This window comes from Dissoconium aciculare (assembly GCF_010015565.1).
Source record: "Dissoconium aciculare CBS 342.82 unplaced genomic scaffold K489scaffold_4, whole genome shotgun sequence".
In the NCBI taxonomy this organism is placed as follows: domain Eukaryota; kingdom Fungi; phylum Ascomycota; class Dothideomycetes; order Mycosphaerellales; family Dissoconiaceae; genus Dissoconium; species Dissoconium aciculare.
The window spans coordinates 168421-183769 of NW_022984954.1; the positions used below are offsets into that span (position 1 = coordinate 168421).

A 15349-nucleotide genomic window follows, 5' to 3' on the forward strand; every position below is an offset into this window, starting at 1 on the left:
GCACGAATGGCTATCTCCAAATATGTGAGGCCTGGTGTTGACAAAATCCTTCTTGTGGGCATCCCGTAGGTGTAAACGCTGAAAATCATCGATACTCGATGAGCCCATCTGGAGATTGTAGGCCATTGCCGAGGTCCTTTGCGATGCAGTAGCATCTTCGGCAGTCATGTCTCGATTGTCGTAATGAGTTCGTCGCCTGATTTCTGTACCGAGTAGAGTTTTGGAGTAGCATTGATCCGTCGCGATGTCGCTCCTTCAGACGACGATTCGGAAATTTTGCGTCTGAATCAGCCATTTCCTACCATAATCACCTTTTCCGGTCCCTTTAGCACCTACTTCCTCCTTGTTGGGCACGAGCACAAAACTCTCTGAGGTGCCGCGAAGCGGACCATCCTTGCGCTCCATCAATCTTACGCTCCCGCTGACCTGGACAATGAGACTCATGTTCCTTTCAGCGTCCCTGCGAGTCGCGGCGGGGACACCATCAAGACAAGGGTTCAGTACGTGCGCATCGAGTGATTGACATTCGAAGTGCATGTACGGCAAGGATTTGTCTTCATAGCGATCTTGCAATTGCTTGCCATCTTGGATCAATTCCCCGTTGTAGCTGATGTACGGCATCAATCGACCTGACACATTATTCGGCGGTACATAATAGGAGGCTATCGTATGCCGCGCACTGTTGAGGGCTGTATAGTACGAATCCACAAACGCTTCGGCTGCCTCGGTTGAAATTTTGACCTTGTCGGTGGATGAGAGCTCATAACGTTCGGGCATCGTGGTTGATCAAATACGAAAGCCTTTCCGTCGACAGCAAGGGTGTTATTGATCGGTATTTGACATGTAGACTTGCTGAACTCTCTCAAGCCTTCAAGATCTGTCAGCGTGGAGATGGCGCGAAACATAAAGCGGGAGAATTTGCCAAGATTCACAACTGTGCACGGACCAGGCTCGCCCGCACATCCCGAATTCTACCCATCGACACTCGATTCGGGCGACGACTTGGTGTGTTTTCAGATCGACGACTTCTTTCACATCCACGCCTATACACGGAACTCAATCGCCCATCATGCCTCGCGAAATCTCCGACATCAAGACCTTCATCGAGATTTGCCGACGAAAGGATGCCTCATGTACGCCAATCGAGACCAATCGGACTTGAGATGGGAATCGCTGTAATACTAACATGAAATGCGACAGCCGCCCGGATAAAGAAGAACAAGGTCACCAACCAGACCAAGTTCAAGGTCCGATGCCAGCGATACCTCTACACCTTGGTCCTCAAGGACTCCGACAAGGCTGAGAAGCTAAAGCAGAGCCTGCCTCCAGGTGCGACCTCATGATTCGCCGTCTACTGCAGGAAGTTGATGAAACTAATCTCACATTCGCCAACAGGACTCAGCATCACCGACACCCCCAAGAAGAACGCCAAGGGCAAGCACGTTGCTAAGTCGTCATAAGTTCGGGAGCGAAAGGCGTTTTTGGGATGGACAAAGCATGTGTTCTTTTGCGGGCCTGAGCTGGAGGGACATTCCTGCAGGCGGAGATACGAATCTTCGATGACTGGAGACGTTTCACGGTCCTGCGCATTTATCGACTTCAATGCATTCTCGAATAAGAACCTTTTTCCGGGCATTAAGAGCGAGTGATATGAAACTGCGAGGTTGTGGTGAAAGAGGCATCGTGATATCTGAGGCACGTACATGGCTGCACTTCTGCTGTTGATGCAGGTGCATCACGTCAATGGAGCCTCGCATCCAAAATGCAAGGATTCGATTAATGTTGACTTCTTCACTTCGCCCAAGCGCCAACTTGACGATGATCTATCAGCGAATGCTTCCGTGATAACGGTGTTGGATCTTGCTTTTGCTTGCAACTCAATGGCAAAGACGTTTCCAAAGGTCCAAGAGGGGGCAGTAATGGTCTTCCGGCAAGACGGCCTGGGGGACAGTGCGCTATTTGCACTCCTTATCATCTTGCCGTGCCCCGGTGGTGAGCTCCTGCGCATAAACCTGGCTCAAGCAGCTTCAGATGCCTTCTTGATCACACTAGAGTGAACCACACAAGCTCCTGAAGGCCCGGCTTCCGCATTTCCTTCGTAACGTAAATATCTAGAGTGTCAAGTCCTCATGCCTTTGTCGTCGTTTGGGGTTGGGGTTAGGCAACCCTAGACGGGAAACTCCAATGTCAACCAGTCGATCTTGTCCCAAGACGTGTACTCCAGGATGCCTGACAGGATGTCAGCGTGATCTCTGTAGACTGTTTAGGAGACGGTCTGTCTCTATGAATGCAACAACAATGATGCTCGACGTATAATGAGCGAGCACTTGGCGACATTGACCTCGGGACAAAACACAGACCACCTTACGTTGGGATAATTCATGGTAATACTTGGAATGACACTTGTGACTCTTGCAAGCGACGTCCATACCGATCGCTATCATACCTTCTGTCGTAGAGAAACGAATGAAAGAAGCCCGCGAGAGCCTCGGAGCATCATTAGGAATTAAGATTATACATTATATTTCGATTGTTCACTCAATACACTCATCAAAAACGATAACGCCGGTACAAATACCAGATCGTGCCAGATGAATTTGTATCCGACGAAGCTGCCGCTTGGTCGGCAGCAGATAGCGATTGAGTCGAGGTGGGATCGGCTTCGAGAACGTCTATTGAGGGCAACTTGTTCGGTAGTAGTGTTGTGCTGTATTGGCTGGTCATCGAGATGCATGTATCCCTGTGCAAATGAATATGCTGTTGGATGACATGATTTCCTTCGATGCACCGTCGATGTGTAGATGACCGATAATCATTCTGAAAGCGGGATCCAGCGTTTCACTCCTCTGTCCCCTTCGATCGCATCAGTGATCAGCCACGGCCTGAGACGTCCCGCAAGCACCTGCGAAGGTGTCTTATCCGTCCGACGGAAGCTGAGTCTGGAAATATGAACAGGAGCGGACCGGTTGATCACGAACCTCGTTCACATCAAATGCTGCGCTGACGATGCCTTCTGACACCGACCGCTTTGCCTCTACAATCGTAGATGACTTCGTAGGAAAGCCGTCGCCCTTGTGGGTGTCCCTTACACTGCTCCGTTGATAAGCTTGATTCACCCAAACTCCCCACATTGCAGATGACTCCAGGTATGTCTGATGTCGGCATTTGACTCGACCCGAGCATTATGAGTGGTGAGATGTTCTGGTCACTGGCGCCCGGACATTTGCTCGCCGGTCCATCCTTGGATCCTTTGCGTGAGTTCCGACCCGGCTTCGAGCCTGTGGAGCTGACCGAGTCTGAGGGCTTGACAGAGTCAACTCTTGAAGAAGCCGTGCTATTACCTTTGCTGCTCGGGGAGTGGATGCTTCCTGGTGATGCGGGAAGTATCTGCGACATCCACGAGCCGGGAATGTTGAGTTTGTCCGAGTCCAAAGAGACGATCGTAGGTCCTTTGCCAGGGGCTGGAGGCAAGAGCAAGCAAGCCTTATCCGGCGTCGTCTCAGAGAAGTTGACGACGACCTGCATGTTTGGATTTATCGCATATGTGATGTTTTGTGATCAGAGACGGCTGAAAGTTTGAAATGCAGCATGCATGCGATGTGTGTGTCGGCTCTCGGTAAGGGTAGAATGTGTCCTATCTTGTGGATGTGCGTGGCGGCGCAAATTGCAGACTCGACTGTGCAGGCTGTCATCGACTAAAGGAAAAGGCCGCTCATCTGTCGCAGGCATGTCTGACGATTTTGGGCTCTGCAGCATGCAGATCTTGCGGAGAGAGTGCAGCATATCATTAGGATCGCTTTGTAACAGTGCATCAAAGTACTCTAGTCTCACAGAGGTCCTTTCACTATTCGGTTTGATAGGGGCTAAGCGCATGCTGTTATGTCGAAATTTGGTTCTGCAATCGTGCTTTCAGGAAGCGCATACCGGATACGTAGAAAAAGCGATCATCGTTGTGGGAGCGCTATGGTGTTTCTACTATCTCGGGGAACGCGCACGTATTGCCGAGCAAGACAACTGAGACGACAGGCAGATGAGGCGACCAACCAAACTCGGCGGAAGTTTTGGAGGAGAGCGTGTACTGCGCAGAGAACGTGAGCAACGTAGTGCGGTTGCATGAACTTCATGATCCATGCTTTGCACATTCTCTTCGCCTGCGTTGCGGCGACCACAAATCTGTATGCCATGAGTGGGATGGCACCTTGAAATGTAGGCATTCATGGTATTTGATGAGGGGTAAATACATGCGAAAAGCAGGGTTTTTGAAACCCGGTTGTCATTCTGATAACCGTGATCTGAAACCGAAGTCGCCAAGCCTGGAAATGTGTCGTGAAGGCTTAAGAAGGTATGTTTGAAACCCATGACGTTGCCAAGGGAGCCAACGTTGTCCTGTCGAATGTTCTTACCCAAACTTTGACCAATATGGATCGACATCTGCCTGTCAGCTTCAGCGTCAATACCTCAAGCGCACTCCATGGAGGAGTAGCATCACGAGCACACGAGAATCCGGTCTGTTTGGACCTGCGCGTAGCTTTCTCGCAGACGCGACGCTGCCGTTGTCGCCTCAGGGACGAGGACAAAGAGAGGCACCGGAGTAAGGTTCCATCCACTCGAGGCACGGGCATCAACGTAGAATCTTCCATTTCCGGGCGAATGTAAACATCCCAACGGTTGACCCAGATACATAGCTCGCGCGGCCAACGGAATGGGAGAGATGCCAGGCCGCAGGATTTTTCAGGCTAGAGCGTTGCGCTCTTGAATATGAAAGCTGGGCAAGTGCCGGAAATATAATGTTCATTTTGTACCCCCGGAGTACAAATAATCTGGGATCGTTGTTACGATTTCTGTGACCATTCTTTTCTTACTGTATGAACTTCGTTCGAGGCGAGGCGATGAGATGAAGTTCTTCGTGGCGCTCACTCTTACCCTTTTGGCTCGTCGTATTACTTGAATAGGGTTAGCCGCATCTGTGCTGTAATCTTATTTCCATTGGGGCGTCGGGCCAGGGCAGGACTAGCAACACGTCCATTCACAACGCACCGTCGTGCTGCATGAAGTGCGCTCCGTCCATCACCGCCGCCGAAGCATCCAGAATATGGCCAGGCGGAGGTTAAGAACGCCGTCACAAACAACGCTCGATAGTCATAAAAGCGCTCGGACGGAAACCTGCTCGCCCGGCACTCAATCTGCTAATTGCCAGATGCGAGAGCAGGGATTTGTAATTGCTAACGCTCGTGCTTTCTCCGAACCATCGTTGCCCTCGTGGCCATTGGCTCATGGCATGCGCGTGGCTCCGTTGGAAATCTTCGACATGAATAGGTCCGAAATAACTTCACGGCTACCTGAGCGAACACCTGTTCTGTGAACTTTGGAGCGACATCGAGGCGAAGTTTGTTGTGCATACTCATTCGGGCCGCTGAACGATTTTCTCTATTGTTCACGGATCGCACGGCAGGCTGCACATTTTGGTGCATTGTAAATATCGGCCCATTTCCGAAATACAGTACAAGGAAATTCTCCGTCATGCGTACTACCCTTCCATGGCCATCACTATTCCGACATGGGCTCTCGCTTGGCGCATGGATCCGTCTCCCGCCTCCTCCCTCTTTCTGTGGCACTGTCCAGACTGTACGTTCTTCCTACCACTGAGAATCCACCCGTGGGTGCACAAAATGCCTTGGGATGTGTCGTGCCCAGCTGAATAGTGTCGATGACAAGCCGGCGGCGCGTCTTCCGTTGACGCCACGCTAATTCTCCAGGGGGAGTCGTCGCCCCTCTCAAGATGGCAGTGACAGTCAAGGGACTGCGGACGAGCCTTGCGTTCCTCGACGGATTGATTTGACGATGTGCCTGGTGACACTACCGGCATAGTCTGGCTGTCACAAGTGTCAACATACCTTCCAGAAGTTCCCCACCCACGGTCTATTTCGGCACCACTCCCGCAGAATTGGTGCGAGGGTGGCTTTGTTGTTGTGTGAGTATCGATTTCGCTTCGCTTATGTTCATATATACTCCGTGCACGAATGGGTACGGCGTCAGGAAACATAAATCAGAGGGAATCCTCTTCTATGTTCGTCTTGCTTCTATCTTCACTACAAGCTCTCCAGCCTCGGTGCTCTGACACCTGATAGTCGTTCCCTGTTCGAAATACATTCATTCCCACATCCGGAGCGCGCCTCCTTCACAGTCATTCGACAGATATCAGATCAACACATCATACATCGCAAACCATTGCACCAATCATGTCTCCAGCATCCCGATTGCTGGCATGTGTTGCCTTTGCCGGCCTCACTCTTGCCTCTCCTGCCGCCCAATTCCTTGACTTCGATGCACTTGAGCGTGCTCCTGCCGTGACCAGTGGTCCTGCACCACTTGCTGTAGCTGCCACCGAGCACACAATTGAGCACACCACGGTGATCAGCATCACAGGCGTCGCCACAGCGAGCGCCACTGCTGCTCCTACTGGAGACCCATTGCAACGTCGGGCTACTACCTCCCCATACACTCCGTACTATGCGGCGCTCAGGACCGGCTACACCACCGACCCAGCATTGGCGGCCACATCGACCACGACGGCCAACCAACCCTGTGTCACCCAGCCAGAGGCCGGCACCTACTGCGGTTTCATCAACCCTCTGGACGCTTGCTCACCTCAGCCCGACGGTTATGGCCCGGTTCCGGATCAAGATACACCTTCGGCGTTCTTGGCCTACACAAAGCTGCATTCGGCCGCTCAAGCGGCGCCAACAGCTGTGCGCTCGGACGACTATGCCACATACAAGCAGGTATTCAAGGACCTCAACGGAGCCGTGACAGGTGGCTCTTACCTCGGACTCTACTCTCTTCAAACATATAACGTCGCTGAATGTGCATCCCGATGTGACGACACAGACTTGTGCACTGCCTTCAACATCTTTGCGGAGCGTGACCCATCTCTGAGGCCAGCGAACAACGACGATGACATGCCTACAGTCTGGGGTCGGTACTGCCCCAACCCTCCTTCCATGACCACATTCAAGTGCACCCTGTGGGGTTCGTCCATTTCTGCTGCACTGGCTACCAACACTGGCCAATGGCAAGAAGATTTCCAAGTTGTCATCACTGCATCGAACGGCTACGACAAGACTGACAACACCACCCCGCCGGAATGCTCTGCGCCTGTTACTGACACCGACACGGCGTCTGCTACCCCTACGGTCCCGTCATACGTGACCCCCAACCAGATCAGTACTACCGCGACGCTCTCCCCTACTTCGGCTCAAACGAGCAGCACTCAAGTCACTTCTGCCAACCAGTACCCTGCTACCAGCACTCCTTCTTCTTCCTCTTCTTCTTCAAAGACTACTTCTAGCACTGCTGCGCCCTACACCACAGCCACCACTGCTGCGCCCTACACTAGGACTTCAAGTGTCGCGACGACTTCTGCACCACCACCGCCCCCTCCTGGCCCTACAAACCAGCCTTACCCGGGTGGCCCAGCTCCTCCAGGCGACAACAAGCCTCCAGGCGGTGGCCCAACTCCTCCGGGTGGTAAGCCTGGCGACAAAAAGCCTCCGGGATACAAGCCAAAGCCACCGGTCTACCCCTGGGGCAAACCCAAGTCGTGCAGCGGTAAAGCCATCGAGGCGCCCAAGTACAGCATGGGCTCTCAGTTCTTCCCGGGACCATACAACCCTCAGCTTTGTAGCGACTACGCCCTTCTCCAGAACGCTGCCAACAAGAAGGCCGGCTCCAAGGCTCAGTGCCAGATGTTCAACGCTTACTACCTGCACAAGAACGGCGTGCCCTTCGGCACTACTTGCAATCTGTTTAGCGCTGACATTAGCCCTCGATGGGCGACCTTCAGCTCTGCCCGGAGCCCTCGCGGCGACAAATACGACTGTAAGCAGAGCTGGACTTACACCTTGAAGCGATACTAGTCGTCGAAAACAATATAGGACCTTAGCTATTATGTTAATAATAATGTTTGTACCTGTAATCTCGTACTTCCGTTAGGGATTTAAATAAGCAAGAGAGTAAAGATTTCTATAGAAATGTTTATAATTCTGAGGTTACCTTCTTTATCCCTAGAGAGCCCTCTTTTTGGTTTTAAAAAGATATTATAAATTCGAGAGAATCTTATAAATGTATTTAAAAAGCAGTAAAAAGAGGATATAGAGGAAATATATACTAAGTAAAATAAGATAATAAATCTCTAAAAAGAAGAAAGAATTACTAAAAAGTAATATTAGTATTAAAAATTCCGACCTCTATATAGTTTTAGAGTTTTATATAGGGCGAGAATGTTATAAATAAATGAATAAATGAATAAATAAGAGTTTGTAAAATAGTAATAGTTTTAGATCTATAAATTTATTTACTTATCTAGGTCTAAGACTATGTAGATGATATCTAGTACCCTAGTATTATAGTAGTAAGAAAAATAATCAAATTTCTTCTATTAAAAGAACCCCCTTCTAGAAAGCTCTTATTTTAGTTCTATTTATAAATTTAAGACTATAAAGATATTAGTTAATTCTTAATAACCTAGCTTTTTCAACTTAATATAATAGTCTTTTAAAAGATCTTAAAATAAATTATCTATATAAAATAAAGCTAGGATTATAGAGGGCTTAGTCTAATATACTAAATAATCTAACTTTAATAAAGTAAAATAGATAATACTTTAAAGTAAAGAGTCTAATAGAGCTAGTCCTATTATAATTTTACGATCTTTACTCTCTATTTATCCTTTCTTTATATTTATCTTATATATAATATAGTTCTTTTCCTTTTCTACTATTATTTGAATTTGAAATAAATTAAAGTATTTAAAAAAAGTTATAGGTTCTATCCTATATTTTAACTAAATAGAATATAGATAAAAGCTAAATATTTCGTAAACTTTTAAGTATCTTACTAATTAGTACTTAGTTATATATAGTTTAATAGACTATTCTATTAAATATAAAAGTTCTTATATTTTACTTTCTCTCTTTCTTCTAATAATTTATTTCCTAGTATTTAAAATAGTAAATCTATTCTTCTAAAGAGAGAATAGTAATTATATTCATCTTAATACCTTTAAAGTATAGTTTATAAGAACTTTTAAAGTCTCTTAAAGTAATAAAGAAACTATATTTAATTAAGAAGCTGAAATATCTTACTTAATTTATTAAGCTTCTAGTATACTTAAAGTATCCTTAAATAAGATGTAAAGTATTATATTTATATTACTTATATATAGTAGTATTTCTTAACTAAAAATATAGAGTATAGAAGTCTAGGATTAAATATATATATTTCTTTTCTAGAGTATAGTTTATTTAAAATTTATTAAGTATTAAAAAGAAGTAAAGAAAGATTTTAGATAAAAAGAAAACTATAACTTATACTTAAAAAAGTCTAAGAGCCTCTTATTATAATTCTATTACTATTTAATATATAGTAAGTTAGACTTCTTAGTCCTATACTTATATTACCTAGTAATAATATACTTCTACTAAGCTAAACTTATACACTAAAAGAGAGCTAATATGTAGTTTTATCTTACTTAGAAAGAGGCTCTTCTATTTTACTATTATCTCTTTATTTATTATTTTTATTATCTTTATTATTTATACTATCTTTATTCTATATTAAACTCTAGAACTATATTAGATATTCAGTCTATTAAGGCTATATTTTTAATATATACTCTACTTAATTACTTTTCTTTAAGTTCGATAATTTTTCTCTTTACTATACTTAGTAAGTATTTTATTATTCTCGTTTTAAATTTCTAAAAATTATTAAGATAATAAACCTCTTTTAAAATAGGTATAAAAGCCTCTTTAGAGTAGAAGTATTATAATTTTTAATTTAAGATTCTTAGGGAGTTATAACCTATTCTTTTAAAACCTTTAAATCTCTAGGAAGATCTTACTTATATTATTTTATACTTTATACTTATATTATCTCTATATTTAATACCTCGTATTAATATTAAAGAATTCCTTTCTTAGAATAATTCTTTAGGTTTTTTACAACTTATTATAAGGGGTTTATAGAGTCTCTACTAAATATTAGGTATAGTTTTATTTACTAGAATAAATAAAGAGTTGTCTACTAGTATAAATATTAGTTTATAGTTTTCGAAAGCTTTAGAGAATTGTTTTCGACTAATATCTAGAGTTCTAGAAATCTACGAGTATTTAGTAATTCTAGTACTTATATATTAAATATATAGAATTACCTTATAAAATTAGTTTCTTTATTTAAGAAACTTTCTCGGCCTTTCTAAGTCTTATTAAATTGAATATAGAGGCCTTTCTAGGGCTAAAGATATATATAATATAAGTTTAACGTTATTTAAACTTAATTTATAAATTCCTTACTTAAATTATCTTATACTTAGTATTACTTCTAAAGAAATTTTTATTTCTTAATAAAAATATTCTCTATACTAATAAAGTAAATAAAAACGCTTTTTAGAAATTAGTAGTATAGTTAGATTAAAGTAAAAAAAGTCTAAAGTTTAAAGTTTATTTTTAAAAAAAACCTTTTAATTATAGAAAGATCTTATCTTTATCTTACTTAAAACTAGGTAATAGTATACTTTAATACTTACTATTACTATTTGGATACTAGAATTCCTTTCTCTTTAATATATATAACTTAAAATAAGAGTACTTTAAGAAATTCTTAAAAGTACGTTTTTTCTAGGACTTTTCTTTAGTATTTACTTCTACTTTTTTTTTTAATTTTCTTTAGATCTATTAAATAATAATATTATAGTTATTATAACTACTAGCTTATTTAAAGTAACCTTTTTATATTAATAACCTAAGTAGTTATTTACTACTATTTAGTTATTCTAAGTATAAAGTAAAATATAATAATTTATTAAACTGAATTATAATCTATTAAAAGCTTTAATAATTTATATATTATCTATTATCTAATATAAAATAAAGTTCTTCTTAGCTTTAAATCTTATAAACTATAGCTAGTAATTAATAGCTCTTTCTATTTTCTTTTAAATTTGTAGTACTATAGTAATTTAGTTTAATATAATAATACTTTTGTTTCTTCCTAAATATACTTTAAAATAGATCTTTCTAAGTTTAGATATTAGTAACTATAAGTTATGTAGATTTCTATTTGTTTATTTAAAATTCTAAGCTCTAAAATTTATTATACTCTCTAATTCCTATAAATATATATTCTAAGCGAGAATATTCTATTTAAAATGTCCTTATAATCCAAACTAGAGTATTATTATAAATAATTATAGAAAATTCTTAATTATAATATAAAAAAGTATTAACTAAACTCTTAAAGTAATTAGAATAGTTTTAAATACTCTATAAGATTTTTAAACTCTAGAACAGAAGAAGAAAGACATTACTAGTATCTTAACTCTCTTATATTTTTATATAAGATTTAATAGTTTTAAAATTGAAGTCTACTAATTTCTAAATCTCTAAGAACTTTCTTTTAAAATAAATCTATTCTTTTATTTATAAGGATTAGAATTATTTTAAACTATAACTTACAAGATTATAATACTAATTTATAACTTAATTTGTTTTTCTTCTTTAAGATTATATTAGTAGATCTAGGATTTGTTTATTAAATAAAACTATAATTACTACTTACTAAATTTTATTCTTAGTTTTAATTTAAATACTATAATAGTTAAGAAAAGTTTATTAATCCTAGTTAATAAAAATACTAAGAGCCGATCTTAAGATTAGTTATTAATATAGCTTATAATAATAAAGAGAATTAAATTTATAGTAAAGGAATATAAGAAGATTAGTAAAAGATAGAGCTAGATATTTATAGTATTTTTAAAGTAGATAGAATAAGAGTTATAAAGCTTATAAGTCTTAAAAAGCTATTTAAGTAATTTTGCTATAGTTTTTTGAATTTAAAGGAGCTACTATTTATTTATATAATACTTTTAAGACTACTTATTATTATATAAATAAGTACTTAATCTATATTATATATATATTAATTTATAGATTATTATTAGAGCTAGTAAAACTACTTACATTAGTATAAAAAGATAAAGTAAGACTATAATACGCTTCTAATAGTATATTAGATATTTAAACTTATATCTAGAGTATATTATTAGATTTAAATTTTAATCTATAATTTAAATAACTAGAGAGAAACTTAAATTAGACGTTTCTAAGCTTATATAGTTAGTTCTTCTAATTTTATAAGAAAAGTATTTCTTTTTTTATTTAGAAGTAGTAGTAATTCTTATTCTTCTTTTTATATATAGGTATTAGTTAAATAAGATAGAGTACTCTAACGGCTTAATTAATAGAAGTAAATAAAATATTCTTCCTCTTTTTTTTATTTAGACTTATATATTTATTATTTTAAAGGATATATTTTATCGAAAATAGATAGAAATATAGTATATAAGTCTTATAGACCTTTTATAAATATATAATATTAAAAATATAGGTGTAAAAGCTTATAATTAAGGGGTATTTTAGAGTAGGACTTAAAATATTAGTTATTAAAGTACTCTATTGATTTTAACTAATACCTACTCTTAGTATATTTATAAAGCTAATTAATATCTCTATTTTAAAAAGAAGAAATTAATAGTTATTTATAACTATAACTTACGAGTCTTAAGACTAACTAGTAGTAAAGTTAATATTAGTATACGTTCTTTATTTATAGTTATAAACTTTTTTGATTTTTCTTATAAAACTTTTCTAAGAAGCTTAAAATCTAGCTTTTAAGAAGAAGGTATATTTAAGAGTAGAAAAGTATAATTAATATTTACTAAGGTTAAAAGATAAGGGTAATTTAGATAGTAGCTAGGCCTATAGCTTTAATTTAACTAAACAAAAGATTGAAGTTAAATAATTCTTTATTTATATATAAAAATCTTAAAGCTAGTAATTAATTTAGCTACTATAAGGTTTTATAATAATATTCCAACCTAGAAATTATAATCAGTTTAGGTTTAATATTAGTTATACTTAAGAAAAAAGCTCATATTCTCTTTTTAAATATTAGTAAAGTATAGCTAATGTAGTACTACTATCCTCTTCGAATCTTTATATATATAGTATAAAATATATTTAAATTCTAAAATTCTAAAAGAGCTACTAATTTAAGTATACCTTATAAGTATCATAAAATATTAGCTTAGTTAGTTTTATAAGCTAGCTTTTTAAACTTTATAGTACTCTAAAAGTTAGAGATTAGAATAAGTAATCTATTAAGCTATAGCTATATCTTAGGAGTCCAAGTTAAATCTACTAATTAGTTCTGTTTTTATAAGTTAGATAGCTATTTATTATTATAAAGGATTGAATTAACTTTAAGATATTACTATTATTTCTTAATCTATACTCTATTACTTTCCAGTACTTTAGATTTACTTTTACTACTCTCTATCCCTAAACATCTCTTATATTAAATTATTTTTTAGAGATAATTAGGCTATAGTAGAGATTTACTTATCAGTCTAAAAGTATTATCTTTGAGTTAATAAAGCTTAAATATACCTCCTAATAATCTTTTCTATCGAAAAAATTTAGTATGTATAATCTATTAGACGTCTTTATTCCTAGGGATACTTCTCTATATACTCTTTAAAGGTCTTAATAGTTTAGAAAACCTAATTTAATTAATTATAGAAGAGAAATAGAAGATACTTAATAGGGGTATTTTTTATTTATCTATATTATTTCCGCCCTATATAAGAATCTGAGACTATATAGAAGATCTACTCTATGAAGAGTAGACTTTTATAAAATATAAATATAGTAGTTTTCCTTTCTTTCTTCTATAATATTTAATCTCTTTATCTTACTTACTAAGCTATATCCTTATCCTTCTACTAGTAAACTTTAGTATAATATATAGTCTTATAAGACTTTCTATAAAATTTCTTAAATAGCCTTCTTAAGTATAGAAACGTCGATATTATCGATTTGTAGATTTTAAGCTTTTATTAGGTAGTTTTGAAAAATTAATTTCTAGGGGAAGGCTGCCTATATTATTTACGACTTAGTATTTATATCACTTAGTACCTAGTAATATTCCTATTATAGATCTCTTTCTTATAAGTCTCTAGATCTTTATAAGATAGATAAATAGGCTTCTCTAGGGCTAGAGGTCTTAAAACTTTTAGTACTAATGTTATATAATATAAAAGTATTTCTTTAAAGTAAACTAAAGTAGAAAGCTACTTACGTTATTTACTACTTAGTATCGTTTCAGCGTATTAGTAATCTGTTTTCAATAGTTTCTAAAGATTAGAAGAACTTTAAGTAAAGGAATTAAAAGGATATTTAGAGAACTTTCTTACTTTAAGCTCCTATACTATTAGTCTTATTTTCTTTTACTCGACTTAAGTACTATTCCCAAGTATAAGTTCTTATATTTTAGCTATAGTCTAAGTAGTATTTAATCTTTAACCTTATATATAATAGAACGTTCTACTAAAGGAGTATTTTAAAGCCGATTTTCTCTTTAAAGATACTCTTCTTTTCTTTTAAATTTATATAAGATAAGATGAGGCATTCTACTATGTCTTTTATTACTCTATAATGTAAAGAATTCTTCTTTATTTATTTTATTTAAAATAAGTAATACAAAGTCGCTATATTTTATTTAATAAGAAGCTATTTTAAGTAGACCGCCTTTAGTAAGTAACCTATAATACTTATATATTTTTCTCTATATAGCTATCTAGATTTATATGTATTTCAATACTATTTAGTTAGTTTTTAAAATATTTAGATCCTTTATCTAAATTAAGAGTTTTTATATATTATTAATTTTTCTTAATCTACTATCTTAGTAGGCCTCTACCTACTATGTTAGCTACGATATAAGTAGTTAAAAAGTTATTTAATTAATACTAATTCGTAGCTCTAAACCTAATTCTTTTAGCTAATTAATAACGCAACGTATAACGCGATAATTTAGCTTAAATAGTAGTTTTAGCCTTATATTAGCCTCTCGATAGCTAAAGGGTAGCTATAGCTATTTCGCTAGCTATATATAACTTTATTCTAGCTATAACGTAATCTATCACCGAGCGGGCCAAATCACCGAACGGGCCATTTTGTCTTGGTATTGTAAACAACATCTTTCCTGTTTATTGTATCAACAACGAGACATGTTATCAGATAATCAAGAAGGTAGAATCGATCTTGCTATCAATGCGTATAGATCTGGTCATGTTCGGAGCCAACGGAGCGCAGCTGCTGCTTTCAATATCAATCATCAGATACTCTCTAAGAGACTCAGAGGAACCAGATCTCGCGAGACTATGGCACCAAACTGTCAGAATCTGACGTCAACAGAAGAACAGACGCTTGAGCAATATATCCTTGACCTT

General features: G+C 37.7%; 5 protein-coding genes across 5 annotated transcripts; 2 read left to right on the forward strand and 3 right to left on the reverse strand.

Moving 5' to 3' along the window:
• Positions 1 to 255: 255 nt before the first annotated feature.
• Positions 256 to 777, reverse strand: K489DRAFT_408409 (uncharacterized protein; the record flags this gene model as incomplete). Its single annotated transcript, XM_033607474.1, has 1 exon — positions 256 to 777. One exon carries the CDS (start codon positions 775 to 777, stop codon positions 256 to 258), a length of 522 nt encoding a protein of 173 aa, XP_033461010.1.
• A 292-nt stretch (positions 778 to 1069) lies between these two features.
• On the forward strand, positions 1070 to 1460 carry K489DRAFT_316050 (ribosomal protein L38e; the record flags this gene model as incomplete). Its single annotated transcript, XM_033601130.1, has 3 exons — positions 1070 to 1133; positions 1201 to 1329; positions 1396 to 1460. The coding sequence occupies 3 exons, from the start codon at positions 1070 to 1072 to the stop codon at positions 1458 to 1460; spliced, it is 258 nt and encodes an 85-aa protein (XP_033461011.1).
• Positions 1461 to 2167: 707 nt separating this feature from the next.
• K489DRAFT_408411 (uncharacterized protein) lies at positions 2168 to 3525 on the reverse strand (the record flags this gene model as incomplete). Its single annotated transcript, XM_033607475.1, has 2 exons — positions 2168 to 2229; positions 3090 to 3525. 2 exons carry the CDS (start codon positions 3523 to 3525, stop codon positions 2168 to 2170), a joined length of 498 nt encoding a protein of 165 aa, XP_033461012.1.
• Positions 3526 to 5444: 1919 nt separating this feature from the next.
• Positions 5445 to 6141, reverse strand: K489DRAFT_170404 (uncharacterized protein). The gene has a single exon (XM_033599370.1). It carries the CDS (start codon positions 6041 to 6043, stop codon positions 5528 to 5530), a length of 516 nt encoding a protein of 171 aa, XP_033461013.1. The 5' UTR covers positions 6044 to 6141; the 3' UTR covers positions 5445 to 5527.
• K489DRAFT_378354 (uncharacterized protein) lies at positions 5868 to 7937 on the forward strand. The gene has a single exon (XM_033604392.1). The coding sequence runs from the start codon at positions 6240 to 6242 to the stop codon at positions 7914 to 7916; it is 1677 nt and encodes a 558-aa protein (XP_033461014.1). The 5' UTR covers positions 5868 to 6239; the 3' UTR covers positions 7917 to 7937.
• Positions 7938 to 15349: the final 7412 nt, after the last annotated feature.